This window comes from Aricia agestis, chromosome 1, assembly GCF_905147365.1.
Source record: "Aricia agestis chromosome 1, ilAriAges1.1, whole genome shotgun sequence".
Lineage (NCBI taxonomy): Eukaryota > Metazoa > Arthropoda > Insecta > Lepidoptera > Lycaenidae > Aricia > Aricia agestis.
The window spans coordinates 22,142,571-22,162,807 of record NC_056406.1 but is presented as its reverse complement, the minus strand read 5'-3'; the positions used below and the strand labels follow the sequence as shown (position 1 = coordinate 22,162,807).

The 20,237-nt window shown below is 37.9% G+C and overlaps 1 protein-coding gene across 1 annotated transcript; it reads right to left on the bottom strand.

The window, feature by feature from the left end:
• Positions 1–8,312: 8,312 nt before the first annotated feature.
• Positions 8,313–19,065, bottom strand: LOC121729641 (protein big brother-like). The gene is made up of 3 exons (XM_042118217.1): positions 18,879–19,065; positions 18,030–18,209; positions 8,313–9,213 (listed from the first exon to the last, which is right to left on the bottom strand). The coding sequence occupies exons 1-3, from the start codon at positions 19,050–19,052 to the stop codon at positions 8,860–8,862; spliced, it is 708 nt and encodes a 235-aa protein (XP_041974151.1). The 5' UTR covers positions 19,053–19,065; the 3' UTR covers positions 8,313–8,859.
• Between the last annotated feature and the right edge of the window lie 1,172 nt (positions 19,066–20,237).

Here is a 20,237-nt window from a genome sequence, read left to right as displayed (position 1 = left end):
CGTCAACTAGATGGCGTTTTTGAAAAAAACAATGCCATCTACCGGACGTTCATGGATATATTTAAATGATAATTTTGATACAAAAAATATTGGCCAGCCTGCCTAGTATTATGCCAACGAGATATCTCACTCTACATGTTTTCTTGATGTTTGACGGTTTGTCTCTTCATCTCTATTGACCCTAGCATGATAAACATTTTTTCTCGCGTAGATCTGTCATCGAAATAACACATTTAATTATAGAGTTTTGTCGACATAATGTCGAGATTTTGACATTATGAGACGAGTAGTTTTTAATTATCTCGAGAGTGAGATATCTCGTTGGCGTATGCTAGGCAGGCTGAATTCACTTTGATTAGTGATAAGTGCAGGTGATTATTGTATGTAGTGACTGATTAGTGCAAGTCCATTAATTTCTCCAAATTACTAATCACGGTCTGCACTCTCACTAATCAAAGGGAATACAGACCCTTAATAGAGGCAATAAAACTAAGCACATTATTTTTTTAATACATAAAGTATAGTTTTCACAGAGCCAGTACTGGCTGCCAATAAGACTGGCAGCGGCATATACCAAGCCAATACTGGCTGCCAGTACTGGCTTTGTGAAAACTATACTTAAGGAGCTAATTAATTTAGTTGTTCAGTTTGGCCTGGCTTGAAAAACTGTTCACACGCGGCATATACCAAGCCAATACTGGCTGCCAGTTTTATTGGCAGCCAGTACTGGCTCTGTGAAATTTATACTTAAAGTATAGTTTTCACAGAGCCAGTACTGGCTGGCTGCATGAATATTATTAATATTATGAAAAAGAAGAAATATTTTTATTTTTGCAAAAATGTATTTATGTATTTACCGATATTTAAGAATTAATAATAAGAAGAAAAATGGTACATTACGCACCTAGGGTAGGAAAATAAGAAATGTCACAGAACACATGTAATTCTTCGCTTCGCCTCTGCCAACAAACATGTGATCGGCTGACTGAAGCTTTCTTATTTTTCTCAACTCCGGGCGGAAAACGTCAACTTTCTTCCCTCTGCGCTTACCGATGTTGTCGTTTTCCACCTCCGTCGATGAGAAAAATAGTATACGCATTACGCACCATGGGGCAGTAAATAAGAAACCCAAAATTACATGTGATCTGAGACATTTCTTATTTTCCTGCCCTAGGTGCGTAATGTAGGTACTATTTTTTATAATTAAAAAAAATAAACGGAAGAGCCACATAATTATGGCTTCGTATGCATTACGTATAATTTACAAATCACATCACATAATATTGGCTTGAGTCTTGTCAATATGGCAGACAGATACCGAAGTCTCAGTTATAGGGTCCCGTTTTGACCCTTTGGGTACGGAACCCTAACAAATTACCTATGTTGTTGATGATACTTCAAAGAGTAGGTATAAGTAATATTAGTAATATATTTAGTAATATAGTAAGTCATAGAATAACAATTAAATTTTCAGTGTTAAAAGTTTCACAAATTGTGTCGTGTTCTACTAGTCGGCCGGGGTGTATTTATCCTCAATTAGTTTTAAAAAATATGATTTACCATACACAAAAAAAATACGTTTCTTTTCACAATAAGATGCCAAAGACGGTACAGATTAATATTTTTTAGATTTATTAATAACCGTAAAAAAATGAAAACTTTAGAAGCCGTGAATGGCTTCGTACGCGGTAAGGGGTTAAACATTAATTTTATTTTGTTTTTAGTAAGTATTTGTTGTTATATCGGCAACAGATATGACACATTCTGTGAAAATTTCGGAAGTCTAGCTATAGCCGTTCTTGAAAAACAGCCTGGAGACAGACAGACGCACGGACAGACATCGAAGTCTTACGGCCGTTCCCATATGATCTATCTCTGGTTTTGCCCTACTAGAGATAGGAATAGCTCACAATTGACATAAAATTATGTCTAATTTGAGCTATTCCTATCTCTAGTAGGGCAAAACCAGAGATAGATCAAATATTAGGAATAACTCACAATTGACATAAAATATATTTTATGTCTAATGTGAGCTATTCCTATCTCTAGTAGGGCAAAACCAGAGATAGATCAAATATTGGGAACGGCCGTTAGAATTAGGGTCACGTTTTTTACCGTCTTTGGGTACGGAACCCTAAAATCGCGTGTCGGAAGAAGTCCGGAGTTGATTATAAAATTATTATAGCAAATACAATTATTATTATTAGTATTGATTTTCCCACCTACATAGACTATACAGTTGAAGAAGCTAATTTCAATAAGGGGACAGGAGAGCTAAATCGCAGCGCGGATCACCACTCACCAGGTAATCCCGGGATAAGCGCGCGCACGCCCTCAATTAGCGTGGATTATCCTGCACGTGGCGCAAAAATTGATAAACAACGCTCCACTCTGCAGTAGATAGATAATTTAATAATCAATAATCCATACTGTTGAAGTTTTATTGCTAGCTCATGATCTTTGCGCCAAAAATATCCACAGCCGAACGTATAACCCCCTCCTTTTTGGAAGTCGGTTAAAATACGTTTAATGGAGACGCAAAGGTCGGAGCAGAAGGCACTACTTGCAAGGCCAGGGGTCTCAACCCATTGCTTTCTGCTTAGTTCCCGAACCCTGCATTCCTCGAGCACTTGCTTTGTAGTACTGGGAGATATTCCGCAGACCAGTTCTGGGTCTCTCTCAGATATGAGACTCTCGGCCCCAAGCCTAGCCAGTTCGTCAGCGGTTTCGCTGCCGCGGACGTTACTGTGGCCCGGGACCCATACTAGGCGGATTTTGTCGTCCCCTCATAGCATGTTCAACGTCTCAATGCATTCCAGAACCAATTTCGACGAAACTTCTGCAGCAGTCAGTGCTATAAGTGCAGCTTGACTACCAGAGAAGATAAAAATGTTTTTGTTAACTAGTGCCATCTCTAGGGTTTCTAGTAAGCAACCGATAATTGCGAAGACCTCAGCCTGAAACACGGTTGCAAACTCCCCCAAACTGGCATGTCTGCCTCTTGGTGGCTTACCCTCGTAGAATCCAGCTCCCACACGGTTGTCTTTCCTTGAGCCATCCGTGAACCAAACTATGTCGCTAGGGCGAACATCAATAGGGATTTTTCCTTCCTAGTCCTCCCTGGCAGGTATAACAACCCGGTATTTTTCCGAAAAGCTTGAACATGGCATCTGATGGCATGTCCATGATGGGTGATTTACTTAGATACTGTTCCAGCTGTCTAAATGGGGTGGAGGCCCAATTTGTCCTGCCCGGTGTCCTGGCCCCGAAAACCGCCTTTCTGGTCTCCATCTGAACAAGCAAAGTAGGTAGTCATTATTATTGCGCTTATAATTTTTGAGTAACCTTACAGATTAATCACTCCGCTCCGCAATACGACTGACGTTTATTTTTGTTTCAAGTAATAATCTAATTAGTAGACGGCAGCGTGTTTGACGGATGAAAGACATAATTTTACTTTCGTAAATAAACAAACGATAACTTTTTTATGTTGTTAATCAACCTGTTTTATGATCGTCGTTTTCTTCTCAGAAAACAGACGTTATTACGAGGAAACATGTGGAGAGATGGCGCTTCTTCCGTCAAAGTGCCGCTGCCAGCGCTGGGCTATAACAGTGCATTTGATGTGCGCCCTGCAGCCCTATAATCGAGCTCTGGATAAATAAACACAAACTTTGAGCTTTCAACTTTAAATATAAATTTAACTATTGACGACTGACAGGGCGATGCGACTTGCATTGCAAATGTTTTAATATACTTTCGCTATAATTCGTAGATTTGTACTTGGAAAACACGATTATACAATAATTGAATTTATCGCAGGAAGAAATAACTGTAGATAAAATAAGACAATAGTGTCTCCTTTATTACTAGTTATGTTTTTCTTACATATTATATACTACAGGTGTGTCAATGAAGACCGTATTATGTAAAGAATACAGGGACAGAAATATAGAGTACAACGAATAACAAAGCTCTGTAGCTCTACTATTGCGAGGGCTACTACTTACAAGTTACAACGCGCATCAAGAGATTAGGCCGATTTAAACATTTATAAAAAAAAAAAGCTTTTTAGACATATATTTACGAAACCAGCATTACTTACAACACTATTACAACATTTACCCCTGCATGAGAATTATTAGTTTTATAAAATATTTAGTGTAGTTAAACCGGAATAATTTTACAATGAGGTAGTTTTATGACTTACTTAAATTGTAATTAATATCATTCTTGACTACTCAGACATACTTTTTTATTTGGTACCCATTGTCGATGCCAGAAGCCCTACGCTTGCCGCCTTACGATAAAGTCAGTCAGGTGTAATACAAGCGAAAAGCATCTTATGTCCCGAGAAACCTTATTATGTCTTGTATTTAAACCGGTATAGCACGAAACGCGTGGGAAAGCGGATTCGGTCGAGTTATCAATTGATGATAAAAGTAGACAATGTGTCATACAAAATTAATTAGATAAAATAAGTAAACTTAAGATCCCCGGCAGACTGCAGACTGCAGACTTTCTATCGGCGGATAGTTTGAGCAAATTGGGGTTTCAGTACATTATTATCGGCCGATACAAATAGTTTAGTGTGCATACATCTTCCTACCGATTAAGAGCTCACCTGACTCTAAAAATCAAACATCGTCCTTCTCTCTTTACACTCACGCCCGTCTTTCATATGCTAGGTGAAAAAGGACGGCGCGGAATCATCGCCGAGTTAGTTTTACTTGAATAAAAGACGAACTATAATGATTATGAAAAAAGTGTTTTGAGCAAATTTAGCTTTTATCAATACCTTTTTAGGTATTAAAAAATATTAAAGAAAAGACAGCAAACTTCGAAGATCCAAGCAAAAATGTGTCTAAAACAAGGTTTTTTGTAAAAAAGAAACTATCGAGCATTTTTTGAGTAATCGTGTTTTCGTCTTGAGCATTTTAATCTTTATGAACTGAAGTTACTTGTGTCAAAAAATCAGTTTTCTAGACCTTACAGATTTTGAGATCTAGGTTAAAGTATGTAGTCAAGTTGGGATCATATGGGCTCTTAAGCTTCGATCAAACTATCGGCCGACTAAAAGTATGCAGTCTGTGGGGGCTACTGTCTCGTCGCGTGGATATGCAACTGCTAGTAGGTACAATTGATGCAACTTAATTTCTAATTAATACCTAGTTCCCTAGTCAGTTGCAGCGCTAGAGACCCAAGTTTTATGTCCAAGTCGACATTATACGTCTGTACAGTACAGGGTGTAGAGACTCTAGATGGGAAGTCGATGGCGTCGATTCCCACGCTTCGAGCGGATTACACGAAATGCCCTTTTGCAGCTTCGCCTGCCCGATACCGAGTACTGACCTGCTCTTTTTGTATAAAAATATAAAAGAATGGCCCGCTAAATCACGGCTCAATTTTGTACAACACGGCTACGCGAACCCGGAGCAGTTAGGCACAATGCTCAGGTTTTTTTGCTGATATCGATCGAGGGTAATAAAGGTACCTGCTCAATTTTGACGGTCAAGGTGCCGTTCGTCACAATAAAAAGTCAGATATCATCGAGTTTTTATTACACGAGACTTTTCATAAAATACTCACTTCCGCGTAAAATGTGATAAATAAAATATTTGGATTCGCGATTTTATCGTTGATGTTATACTATTCTATTTAGGTTTTTGTGAGTATTTGATACACAATACACACAGGAAACTTATCTATCATAAGGTTAATTCTACCTTTTGCACAAACAACACAAGATACGTATTTGTACAATTTGAAAATCGAGACATTTAAGATTAAAAAAAAAGTTCTACTGTGCATGATTCCTGAAAAGGACATTATAGCTATACTCGTAAGTTATAGGCACTTAATGTTTTTAATTCGTTAAAAGTTTTTTTTTTAATTTGCACTGTCTGCAGTAGTCGTTTTTATTTTGGATTTTCCAGAACTAGGTAGGCCCCTACTCCATTTCGTTATGGGAAAATGTGCGTAATTTGGGGCGCATGTGAACCTTACCTATATTCCATTTCTAACTACACGCTAGAAAGAACATGGATGTATGAAAACTTGTAGTTTTTATAGGTCCATGCTGTAAAGTTTAAAAATCACCTCGAATAACTCAAGCATATAAACATAATAGCATATCATGTAAACGTGAAATGAATAGCAATTTAATACGCCCCGACTATTCAACCTTTAAATGTAGCAATTAGCCGTGTGTCCAACGAGCATAAATGAGAACGTTTCCTGGGCTAAATTGGGTATAATGAGCGAGGGTGGCCCAAGTCGACAGACTACAGGTGCGGCGCGCGTGCACTCGGCGCCCTCTCCCGGGTCCCACATGTGAGCGACGGGTGCCTAATTGCACTAAATTGCATTAGCGTGAGCCCGCGTGAGTTTTACCTGGCCTAAAATCTAGGAAAAAATTGCGAAGCCACGAAGTGGATATAAAAGTTTCAAATTCTACTTTAATATAAGTTTTGACTTATAACTTGAACTTTCGTTAGGTAAAATCTACAAAAATATACAAATGCATGAAGCGTGAGTATAAAATTTCAAAAGTCTACTTTAATATTACTTAGTTTTGCCTCGTTCTTCCGTAACATCGGCACTTTTGTCCTTACGGTAGATAGCACGGAATAGTATAACATTACGCACCTAGGGCAGGAAAATAAGAAATGCCTTCGCCTCAACCATTACATATGTGATAGGTAGGCTTTCTTATTTACTGTCCATGGTGCGTATTATTTTTTTCATCGACGGAGGCGGAAAACGATTAAACGACTAAATCGGTAAGCGTAGCGGGAAGAAAGTTGACGTTTTCCGCCCGGAGGTGAGAAAATATTATTTACTTTTAATAATTTTATGCTTATATGGATTAATTGAAGTATCAAAGTAAGTACGAAGGACCAGGCTGTGGACTTAGGCTGCTTTGTCTCTATGTAGCATCTGACCATTTGCAAGTAACCATGACCATAACCCACCACAATAAAATTACGTATTGAGTAAATGCAGTCTTGTTCTATAGACCATTTAGAACAAAACTGTATTCATAACTCAACATATGATTTTTTGTGGGTTGATACACAAATACTTAACAGCGACCATAATAAATAACTAGCTATTTGACCGAGCTTCGCTCGGTATTCGATAAAACACGGATAAAATGACATTTTCTAAAAATGATTCCTAGCTAGATCGATTTATCGCCCCCGAAACCCTCTATATACAGGGTGTAACAAAAACAAGTGATAATACTTTAGGATGTGTATGTGTTCCTTATACAGAGTTCACAGTGAAAGTAGCAGCGCTGAAAGACCAAAAATTTTTTTCACTTTTGTATGGGCAAGCGCCCGAACGTCACGAGTTTCCTCATACAAAAGTGAAGAAAAAAATTTGGTCTTTCAGCTGCTAATTTCACAGTGACCTCTCTATAAGGAACACATACACACGCTAAAGTATTATCACTTATTTTTGTTACACCTTGTATATACAAGAATTGCTCGTTTAAAGATATAAGATTAAATATACCAAACCATTTGCCATTTGGTCAGGGCCCTTTGCTTCCACTAAAACGTGACTATAAAGTCTCATACAGCATATTTCACTCTACCACGTACCTATAAAGTTCTTCAACAGTAACACAAACTCGCAAATATATTTATCTGTTTTTTTTGTTATAATTATTGATTGTGTAACTCTATAACTCCTATATTAATTACCTTTTTGCAATAGCGAGTGATAGAGTTATTTATTGTATTATTCGAGTCAGGATTTTAGATGGTAGTTATAGTAGTAATAAATATTCTTTAGAGAATTTCATAATAATAATATATTTCATGAACGAGCGTTGCTTTTGGGTTTGGCGTTAAAGCTTAACTATTATATTCAATGTGCTAAAGTACTGCGGTATCACAGTACTGAAGTATTATACCTTGATATTTCATATAGATTTTGGACGCTATGTCCTAACTCCTGAGACACACTACGCTTCAGTTCATTAAATATCTGAACTATTATACAAAAAATTGTAGAACCATCCAACTAATGTGCTGTTGCATTTCTTTACAGCGGCTTTGTTTTAAACATTTTGTTGATAATGAATGGGAACAGCGCACCGCGGTAGTACTACTTATCACTACCGCTGCGCCGTAGACTGTAGGTGTGGAGACTGTGGACTGTCATCAGTCATGGACTGTATAGCTAATGCAGTGTAGAGAGAAAAAAAATAGAGACGTTAAAAATTTATAATGAAAACACTGTATACTTAGGTTAGGCCACGTTTATTTACAATATGTACTATCACATTTACTTATTTATTAACATAAAAATCATCTTAAAATTAAATAACATCAATTTGGCCAAAACAAGAACTAAACTATTTACTGGAGTAAAACAAACATATTTCGTAATTAATACTTAATACATAATATTGTTATAAACTAGTCAAATTAATATAAAATGTAATCATAATTAAAATTATTTCAAATGCGTTTCTGGTTTTAAAACTATTCTCCTCCGAATTCCGTACTAAATATTTGACGAATACTCATGTAATGATCATCAATTAGAGTTAAATACATATTAGATACATCGTACAGTTACATAATATAATATTGGGCTATTACTGGTGGATACAATTCTACTCAATATGCTACTTGTTAACATTACATAATATAAGTTTTGTTCAAAATAAGGTTCTCGGTCTGAAGTCTGAACGAATCTCCACTATCCATCTTAACCAGTTAATTTAGTTATAACCTCTAGGGCTCGTTTTGTATTTGCACGTAGCTTTCACTAGGAAAGCTTCATCCTAATCTAGTATTTGAGTATATCGGTATATTCGGCGTATCGGCTAGACGCGCCGGTCTACGAGATGAGCGCGCCCTGGGAGTGCGGTTTGATGTGGGCGGGGTGGGCGGCGTGCGGGTGCGCGGGGTGTGCGGGGTGCGGAGGCTGGCGCGGCTGGTGGCAGCGCTGTGCGTGCACCTGCGAGTGCGCGCGGAGCTCCTCGCCGTGCTCGCGGTAGGCGCGCTGCTTGTCCTCGAAGTCGCGCAGCCGCTGGTTGTACCTCTCGATCTGGTCCCGCAGCGAGGCGTCCTCGATGGCCGCCCGCTCCTCGTCCAGCTCGAGGCAGCCGGCCCCGTCCAGCCGCTCCAGGTCGATCCAGCCCCGCCAGCGCACGCACACGCCGTTCATGATGAATCGCGACACGATGTGGACCTGCGGACGAAAGGGATCCGTGAAATTGATGACTAGACCTTCCGTGAATTTAAACAAAAAGGTTCGGAGCAAAAAATTGCGTTGTAGGTGGCAATAAACTTTAGAGAGTTGCCCGGCTGCGCGTCGTTCCTTTATAGTTTTTGTTTTTGTTCCTTTCTTTTGGTGACTTATGACTCAATTTACGGCTGCATTTTAAATGGCATTAATTAGACGAAGTGGAACAAAATATTGCGCTACAATCCATACTCGTATTATAATGTGAAAGTGTGTCTGTCTGTCTGTTACCTCTTCACGCCCAAACCGATAAACCGAATTTGCTGTAATTTGGTATGGAGATACTTTGAGTCCCGCCGGGAGAGGACAGGATACTTTTTATCCCGGAAGAATGTACAGTTCCCGCGCGATAAACAAATTATGTCACAACGGAGGTGCGGACGTCATCTAGTAACTACATAGGTAATTATGTATTTACAATTAAAAGTCGACGTCGCAAGTCCCGGCGTGCCATATTATTGTATTATTACTTCTTTGATATTAAATATCTCTCTTTCGAACGTGTCATTACTATGTGCAATGTATTTTACTTCAATTTTTCCTATCTTTAAATGTATTCTATGTTCTAACATTTCGAGCCTGCACACTGCTTGCACTGCAGCCTGCGATCTGCATTATGCCCAGGCTCTATTAAAGTGCTTTTAATTATAATATTTAGTAATCAACATAATAGCTACTTTCGTTAAGACTCAGCACATGACGCTCAACATCCGGTAGACTTCTTTTAAGTTTAGTAAAGTAACAGAAGGCAAGCGCGGCGCGGTCGTGAGGTGATCGCGTGCTCCGAGTACTGTTCCGGCATCCGTTCGCCACAACAAATGTTTAATTGCAGATATTACCTCATTGTGGTACTTTTACAATATGGCCTTGTGCTAAATTGCCAGTCGCTTTTCCAATAAAATATATCGAGTGTTTGTAGGGAGAAAGGATCATTGTTTAAACGGAATTTATAATGTTTCGATGCCATATTATCTCCATATCGACTACAACAAAGAACATGAAATTCAGTACACCGATTTTAATACTACGCTTCGTTTCAGTTGGAGTTAATTTATTGGGGAGGGGAGCCGGCGTCGATGGCGGCCATGTTGTTGGGGCGGGGCGTCGCGACGCCCCTCTATCCTGCAGGAGCTTTCCCGTTATCGATTACTCGGATTTTCATCTCCCTAATGCCGCGGAAAACAGCGTTTATAAATGAGTTGAAATGAGATTCAGGAATGAATTTCCATTTGCCTTTTATTACAATACTGCGAAGACACTAAATCTCTTACAGATTCGAGACTCGGTTTCGTTCGATTTTAGAAACAAAAAACTCCATTTCAAAGATTATGATAAAAAACATCCTAAATCTGAAACAAACTGTTCAAGAATTGACTCTGCAGTCTGCTATTAGTATTCGTTTGACGATTCTATAGTTCGTAAGTGGGGCCGAGCATTGAGAAGCTCTTGAAAGATGGCATCATTGCACTTTCATAAAACGTTTATTGCGAGAGGGCTCGAGAACATTCGAGTGTGCTGTTAAATGAACCAAGTGTAAATAAATACGAGCATGCATATAGCGGCGCAGCAGGCGGCCCCGGCGTAACGAAGGGGCCAAATTCAATAAAAAATTCATCTAGCTCTCCTTGTGCAATAATCCTGTTCTTAGATTGAAATAAATTGAATCGAAATACGAATGTAGAGCTGCTCTATACTAGCTCTTTACCCTGTTTTGAACGTATTCGAATTATTTATTCTTGACAAATGATACTTTGCTAGTACAAACCTCTTTGGTATAAACTTTATTGGCTTAAAAATATTCCATATTCTATAAATACACACTGCTCTAACAATTTATACCAAATTTTAGGTGTATATGAGACAGAAGGCTATAAATATATTCTCTACATTAGAGACCTAAATCCTAAAGCTTTTATTAGATAATAAGCCTACATGTAAAACTTAAATGTAAAAAGTATGCGTCTACTTGTAAAACTAATACAAACTATGATAATATTAAGCTTCACTTAGATTCAAAATTCTCATGTCTACTCACTGACGGACAATGATCCACTACCTAAAACTCCCTAAATATCGAGTATTGGTATACAGCTATGGAAGTTTTATTTACTAATAAAAAATACCCAGTAATGACGCAAATGCAAATTACAATTAATGCATTACCATGTTCGGCCGCATTATGGATCCGGCTTAATGCGAAGAGAAAGATGTCATTCATGATGCACGCGTGACCAACGCAGCGTGCACGGTGTTATGATGTCTATCGCGTTCTTAATGTCTTAATTATTGTTGTAGGGCAATCAACCATAGCAATGGACATTGAGCAACAAAGTAGCAGACAAATGTCACTATAAATATTAACTCCCACACCGGTGTCGGTGACGGTGGCCGGTTTCATTGAAACCAGGCCAGTTACGCAGGAGTAATTTTATAGTGCCCAAGTGTGTGTGCAGTACACAAGAGCACTCTCTATTCCTTCACTCTCATAACCCAGTGGGACGGAAGCAGGTCAGGCGCAGGCTTTTTACATGCCCATCCGACGCATGGATAATCTTACAGCTTACTTGTCAGACAATCAGGTGATCAGCTTGAATTGTCCTAACCAAACTTGGAAATAATATGTTTCCAACGCGGGAATCGAACCCAAGACCTCCGAGTCAAGAGCCACGCTCTTAACCACTGGACCTCTCACCACGGAGGCGTTTAAGTCACTTAAAAATTAATATTTAGTTGACTACTTATCAACTAAATACATGTAAACCAGTCATTAGGCCAAAGATTTTGAAAATGATAGCACCACGTAGGTTTGAATTATATTTTAACTAGATGTCCCGCGCGGCTTCGCCCGCGTAAATTAGGAATTTTACAGAAACCGTACATTTTCCCATAAAAAATATTTTCCCCGTTTTTCCCGCATTTTCCTGAGTTTCTTCGGTCGTATTAGTCTTAGCGTGATAATATATTATATAATATAGCCTATAGTCTTACTCGATAAATGATCAATCTAACACTGAGATAAGTTTTTAAATCGGACCTGTAGTTCCTGAGATTGACGCGTTCAAGCAAACATACTCTTCAATGTTATTATATTATCTATGGACGCTTCACACCACGTCAGTCTGGCCCCGTGGTAAGTACCTGATGGACTTGTGTTACAGGTACCAGACAACGGAAATATATTTAATACTTTTATACTATACATATATTTAAGATTTTTATTATATGATACACATATTTAATACACATCCATGACCCAGGAACTTTGAAAACTTTTTGTTCCGTCGGCGGGATTTGAACCCGCAACCTCAAGTTTTGAGGAGTTCCCTCGATTACTTATGGATCCTTAATCAGATCACCACTTTTGTGAATATAAAAATCGGGTAACATACGGCGGAGTAATCGTTGAATATAAGGAAACGAACATAACACCTCCCCCATTTTAAAAGTTGGTTAAAATTGTAGCCTATGTGTTATTCTGATGTATAAGCTATATTATTGTAAAGTTTCATTAAAATCCGTTCAGTAGTTTTTGCGTGAAAGAGTAACAAACATCCATACATCCACACATCCATACATCCAAACAAACTTTCGCCTTTATAATATTAGTAGGATGTAGCCTATAATATATTATCACGCTAAGACCAATAGAAGCGGAGCACCAATGAAGAATGTTTCAAAATCGGGTGATTTTTCCTATTGTGCTGCGTAAACGATAAAAGTTTTGCAAAAATTGGCAGAATTTTCTTTATTTACCCATGAATTAGTTACTCTCTCGGGTCTGTGGCTGTTTGGTTGTTCGTTTTGTTCGGTGTTGCTATGTGTCTGTGCGGATGATTTTCTTGCTCTCTGTATTCGATGCCTATCCCTATCCTGGCTGAGGCGAGCCTCACGCTCTACAGACGATTCTCTTTCTCTCTGTATTCGATTTCTATCACTATTCTGGCTGAGGCGAGCCTCACGCTCTACAGACGATTCTCTTTCTCTCTGTATTCGATTTCTATCACTATTCTGGCTGAGGCGAGCCTCACGCTCTACAGACGATTCTCTTTCTCTCTGTATCCGAATTCTATCAATTTTTCGACTGAGGCGAGCCTCACGCTCTACAGACGATTCTCTTTCTCTCTGTATCCGAATTCTATCATTTTTCCGACTGAGGCGAGCCTCACGCTCTACAGACGATTCTCTTTCTCTCTGTATCCGATTTCTATCACTATTCTGGCTGAGGCGAGTCTCACGTTCCGTTGACGATTCTTCATCTCTTGCTGAACGTGCTCTTTTGGAATTCACTGTACTACGACCTATGTTCGAACGACGACGTCTTCCAGGCATGATCGTATAGTAATACCCACAAAGCAACAAATAACCCAATCGCAAAGCAAAAACAAAAGTCCGTTTTTCTAACCAAGTCAAATATATTTTTATCGACAATTCAGAAACCAAAGAACCAGAAACAATGAATATCTGAAAGAAAGCGCTGTGGTTGCTCCTCTGCGTTACCGTCTGCACAACCACACAATGACGAAATACACTATCTACTACAATAACATAAGACCGAAGCTTATGAGAGCCCCCGGCCGGTTCCGCCGTAACCGCTATGTCCCTCGGCCGCCGCCGCGCGACATATTTTTTGATTCCGCGTAAGTTTATACGTTTGAAAACTTCTAAAGTATTGATCGAAATTGTATAGTGTAAAAGACAATTATAATCTACATTTAATGTCTTAGCTTCCAAACATGTTTATTTGGATAAGGGTTAATGTTGTAAATTGTTAAAATCGCTTCGTAAATAAGCCATTATTTTTCGTAAAAAGTAAAGAACAAAAATGGCTATTGTGAGTTATCCCTAAGAAATAGACATATACCATCGCGGACTTTTTTGTTTACCTTATTAAGGTGTACAATACTGTAGTACATTATTTTGATCTATCTCGTAGGGTTTAGCCAGCGTTTGCAATATAAACGCAAAAAAATGAATTTATTTACGACATAACATTAGAAACCTCTAAAATTATCAGTGTTTCTCTACCATATTATGCATATATTATACATATAAACCTTCCTCTTGAAACACTCAATCTATTAAAAAAAACCGCATCAAAATCCGTTGAGTAGTTTTAAAGATCTAAGCATACATACACACACACATACATACAGACAGCGGAAAGCGACTTTGTTTTATACTATTTAGAGATGACAAAATGTCTAAGTATCCCTAAAACCAGGGCCTTACCCCCGAAACTGATATCGATTTCGATTTACGATTTCAACGGTTTTTGAAACTTTAGACATCTAAAATAGCGCTATTTTAGATGTCTAAAGCATGTCTAAAGTGCCAAAAATCGAAATCGATATCAGTTTCGGGAGTAAGGCACCTGTGACCTGGCCACGCAATTCGCTACGAATTACGATGTGCTATGCAAAGAGGCTGTTTTATTTTCAAACTATGGTCAAAGTTAAATTGAGCAGCTGGCGAAACCGGATTAGTCCGCGAGAAAAAAAAATTACACAGTGGCTAAAAAACTAGTATCAAACTACTACTACTACTACTGAACTAATCCGGTTTTGTTTGAAAATTGACTTTTTAAAGTCTTATTAACCGGTTTAATTGAAAATATTAACAGGGATTGACGCAGATAGGTTAAGAGAAGACGATTCGAAAAAATATATAAAACTAACTAGTTTACAAAAATGCACATAATGTGTTACGAAAGACGGTCATAACTCATAACTCAAGGTACGTCTACCGTCGCGTCGTAATATTTGAAGATGTGACTTGTGAGTGGAAGAACCAGGTAAGTAACAGTTATAAAATTGCCGGTTTTTTTTTGCATAAATGGAGCCTCCATATGGGCCAGAAAAATTATTTGAAACAAAATGGCTGTTTTTATGTAAAGATTTTAAGAAAGACTTTTTTAATTGAAAAAGACTTACATTAGCCAGATGATGAAGTAGATAAGTTACAAGGTTTGCTCAAATTATACCTAAGAGAAATAAAACCGGCCAAGTGCGTGTCGGGCCACGCGCAATATAGGGTTCCGTAGTACCGATAGCTTTTGATAATTTTTGTATCGTCAATAAATGTACATTTATAACGTGTTTTACACTACTAACAACATCATATCAGTTACGTTCAAAAGAATTTGAACGAAAAGAAAATTTACTTGATTGACTATAAGTTATAACTCAAAAACTTATGAAGTCTTGGTAGCCGTGATAGTTTTTCTTTTAAGTACAATTTTTCTTAAGATTGCATGTACCATTTTGTCGGCGTCATTGATATGTGCATTCATGCCAAATTACAGCTTTGTAGGTCGTATGGTCTCTGAGCAAAACCGCGGACAGACAGACGGATGGACAGACGGACAGACAGACGGACGGACAGACCGAAACTATAAGGGTTCCTGGTTGACCACAGAACCCTAAAAATTAGTAATCGTCCTAACGTTATAAAATGTTAGTTATGTGGTTTTTTCACTCATTTCTTTATTTATGTCTTAATATTATAAGGCCGTCGCTACACGCGCCGGAACTGCCGCGGTGATGACGTCTCATTACGGAGAAGCCATGATGTCATTACGAAGGCTGCGAGTTGCGACTGTGATTCATAATATTTTTTAACATCCTCATCAACCTAACTCCCGCTAGTAGGAAATAGTTTCACAAAGATTTAGTAGGCAGGGTCAACGAACTCATTTTAGATCGTTATTAACCCGAAGGTAATACGGATTATGTGTGATTTATCGATTTGTTTTGAATATTTATAGAATATACTCTGATTGATTGAAAAATTCCACGTGTATTTTTTTTTGGTCGTAGTTAATAGTTGTTAAACGCCAACCAACTTTTAACATATTTTGTTTTGTAAAAACGCTAATTTGAAAATAAAAGCGCGTTGATGTTTTTTGTTCGAAGTTTGTAAAAATGTGCTTTTTCAGGAAACGAAGTCAAAAAATAATAATTATATGAGCTTCTTTGCAATGTCAATTTCGATACCGGTCGCGGTGGTAAAATTATTAAGTACCTAAGTTATTTAATTGTACTTGTAAGGTTAAATCGACCGTAGTAACTAAAATTGAGGTAGGCATATAAGTGAAACACTTTATATGAAATTATGCATCAACTACTTTAATTAATAGTTAAATAGCTTGATCGATATCAGCAAATTTTTTTTATTGAAATCTATACCTAATTACCTACTGATAGGTACCTACCGATCATAAACACGTAAGATTTGTTCATTTCGACATTATTGCTCTGATTTTGATAGTCCTACGGAAGTAGAAATAGGCTAGTTATGTGAAAATAAAATTTGGTGCTTTCTAAAGGGCTTATTCCACCTTACGATAAGAAACTAAATTGACTCAGTAAGTAACTAAATTTAGTCAAGTGAAATAATATTTAGAATGTTAGGATCCTAATTAGCGTAGGTACTAAATCGGAAGAACTGTGGCTTCTGATCGGTGGAATCAGAGTTTTTTGTCTTCTTTTAAGGATCTTAATTAAATGTTACTAAATTTAGGTAAAATTAGGTGGAATAAGCTCTTAACGGATATCTACCCCATTGCGTGCAAAAGATCGCGGGAAAGTACCTACTAACTATATAATATTAAGTATTTGAAGATTAAACTGTTTATCCTTGAAGATTTCCTTATTAATAAAGCCAATAATAATTTTAATTATAACAAATATGAAATAATAATGAACCCCGTTAAGTGTTAACTCTGTTAACACCCGGATGTCTGATATAATTAATACTGGACAAGAAGGAAAATTTCGTCGAAATATAGTAATTTATCCAAACACGTCATTAATATTATGGAATATGCAAATGTAAGCGATGTTTCTGAAACCTAACTAATAAATCTCGCTGAAAACGCACAAGAATCCACGACTGTTAAAACGATTATAATATAATACGATGATGCATCATGCAGTTATTATTATTAGGACAGTATGTTAACTGATAAAAGGTATCTTTTTCAAACGGCCTAGCTCTTTAAGAGGATACACCAGGGGCTAGAGAAATGAAAAAAAGTACGTGTAATATCTATAGCTGTCTCCCTTACCCCAAGCCTATACCGCAGAACGCGATAGAGACTACTCCTGAAAATTAACGTTTCGTTGTCCCCTGATTCCTTCTCCAAAACTTAACCGATTTAAGTACTTTTTTCATTAAAGATTAAAAAAAAGGCTTGAGCTGTGTTGCTATGTTTTGCTTTTTTTTGTATAATCTAGCCAAATCTGTTTTCTGGACGTTTGAACACAGCGGAAAATCTGGCCATTTTTTTGGGTTTTTGAACGTTCATATCTTATTTAATAATTAAATTATGAAAAAAAAGAAAACATAGGGACATTGTATTAGTGGCCGTAGATATTCAGGAAAAAAAATATAACTCTACTAGCATTATCCAGGGAGGAAACAGGGGACAATGTTTGTATGGAAAAAAGGGCGGTGTGGACTCCTCTTAACGCTTGACATTAAGTAAGACTCAAACTATAGGTAGAATATTAAGTATATTTTGGCTTTTGAGTTTGATAACGAGACAGTTAGGACTCTACAAGACCGACTTGCGCTAGTCTGCGTTATTACCAACCCTTTGATGATGATGATTCCATTTGACCATGACTTCACTTTCATATCAATATCTAGCTCGTTATTTATCTTTGTAACAAAACTATCTAACACGATTTTACATCGGTTACTAACTTCAAACTAAACTGGCGAAGGCGCGAGTGCTGAAAGTCATGACAGGTGTAACGAACCTTTCCGGTTTCCTTCTGGAAGTCGCATCCGCGGTTGTTGTAGGGCGAATGGTCGAATACCAGCTGCAGGTTGGTGCCGGTGGTGGTGAAGGCGATCTCCGTGTGGCCCTCGCGGCAGCCCGTGGTGAAGCGCATCTGGCGCTCCTCTGGCGGCCGATCGCGGTACCCAGTGTACCTCACCTGGGGAAAGAAAATGCTCGTTTAGAAATATATAGATCGAGAATATTCTAGAGCGTACGATAGTATTCTCCAAAGCTCTAAGCTGTCACTTTTCTCTTTTAAAATGAACTATGCAGGATTAGTAACATCACCATAAAAAGGTTTTTTTCCTCGGAAGTATCTGTCACTTTCATAAATACGATCAGTATTATTGTGTGAACAATACCCACTTTTAAGTTAGTCATCAGGGTTTAATTAATACCCAAGAACAATGTAAATAACAGGCCTTTTCATAACAATATTTATAAAACTTTAGCAAATAGTACATAGATGTCTACGTGAAGAATTCACAATATCTGACGACAAAGACAACTCCGTGTCTCTACCGATTTGCTCTATGTTTTCCTGTTGATTCGTTCAATTTCGAAGAATTATAATTATTATTCATTAATAAACTATAGCTTTAGCAGGCTTGTACTATATAGTTATACATTAGAAAATAATATACAATTAATAAAATAATACAAGTATTTAAATAATATTTTTTTTATTTTGATTCACCGACAGAATTCACACATATTAATTAAATACAAACAATAGTAACTTATAGGTTAAATGACTACCAACGACAGGTGAAATAGAGCATTTAATGGCGATTAAGAAATAATGTTAAATTAATTATTTAATTACCTCACTCTCTCGACTCAGTCTCTTAAACAGATCATCGGACTCGAATTTTCCTTTCTGGTCGGGTACCACTCTGGGCATTTTGAAGATGAACCGCGGCTTCGGCTGCTCGTACAGTCCAATAGATTCGAAGGGAATCATTCCTGCCAACGCAGTCGGGTCACTCATAGCGTGCATAACAAGCCGACGCACTCACGATCACAAGTTTGTACCACTGACCACTCCGTCACGAATGAGTCTGACTCTATGAAATAGAACGGTTCAAGTGCGTCACGACCACCTCGCTCCTGTGACATTCGCTCACTGAATGATCGCTAGGATCGGGCCGGCCGCCGCCCGCCGGAGTTTTCATTAGGGCGGGGTCGGCGCTGGTGGGGCGCCAATGCCGAGGGGCTTCGGCGCCGCCCTACGCGCCCGACGCCTTCTTTCCGCGATTCCGTGCGCGCTCGGGCACGAGGAGGGCTCTCTCCCCTCGACGCTTTCAAAATAAATACTGTAAGTAACAAAGCACATGAATGTATAATGATGGGCATTATACTATTTCAACGTTTCGAGTGTTTTATGTACGCGCCGGAGATCCTTTGTTCCTTTGTAACGAGATAAATGTATATATGAAATTATAAGGGGACGCGATCGCGAGATCCGATAATATTGAAACGTGATATTTTATTACAGTATAAACGTTCGGCTATTGTAGGGGTCCATCACTTTTCATATCATTTAACAGGAGTTAGGTACCTACGATGTGCTCAAAGCCGTAGCAGTTTCGTTATATTTAACCAAAAAATTCTATCCCGAAGTTTACTTTATAGTGTACCACATGAGATTTTTTGTAAAAATCTAAGGTAAATTACAATAGACCTACAAATATCTTAAGCCACGTGAAGCTAAATATGTACTTATTACCAAAACTTTCCGTCAACATTTTTTATTCAGGTACGTTTAATTTTGTTGCTACTAATAATATAAGTCTTATCATAATTATTACGTACATACATAGGTATTAGGTACGTAATAAATGTAAAAAAATGATACAAAAGCCTAGTACTAATGATTCAAGAATCGAGATTGATAACCCAATATCAATAGACCCTTATTTAGGTCTTAAAATTTAAGATTACCTATCCAAGTTGTTGGGACGAAGTTCATTATTTTGTCCCAAAAATTGTTTAAAATTTTGTTAGTCTCGCGAAAGCTCGAGAACTGCTGAACCGATTTGGCTACATAATTTTAGTCTTGAAATTTTCGTGAAAGTCCAAGCAAAATAATATTAAAGCTCGTCGAGCTATACACACTCCCTATGCTTCTTGCGTAGCAACTGGAGGGATGATGACAAGGTCAAAGATTAGCGAATTTTGTTAA

Excerpts from the sequence above, each read along its gene's own strand:
- LOC121729641 (XM_042118217.1), bottom strand. The coding sequence starts at position 19,052 with ATGCACGCTATGAGTGACCCGACTGCGTTGGCAGGAATGATTCCCTTC. Across the intron at positions 18,210-18,878 it reads GACTGAGTCGAGAGAGTGAG|GTGAGGTACACTGGGTACCG; the intron begins GTAATTAAATAA and ends TTCTTTCCCCAG. Across the intron at positions 9,214-18,029 it reads TCCAGAAGGAAACCGGAAAG|GTCCACATCGTGTCGCGATT; the intron begins GTTCGTTACACC and ends TTTCGTCCGCAG.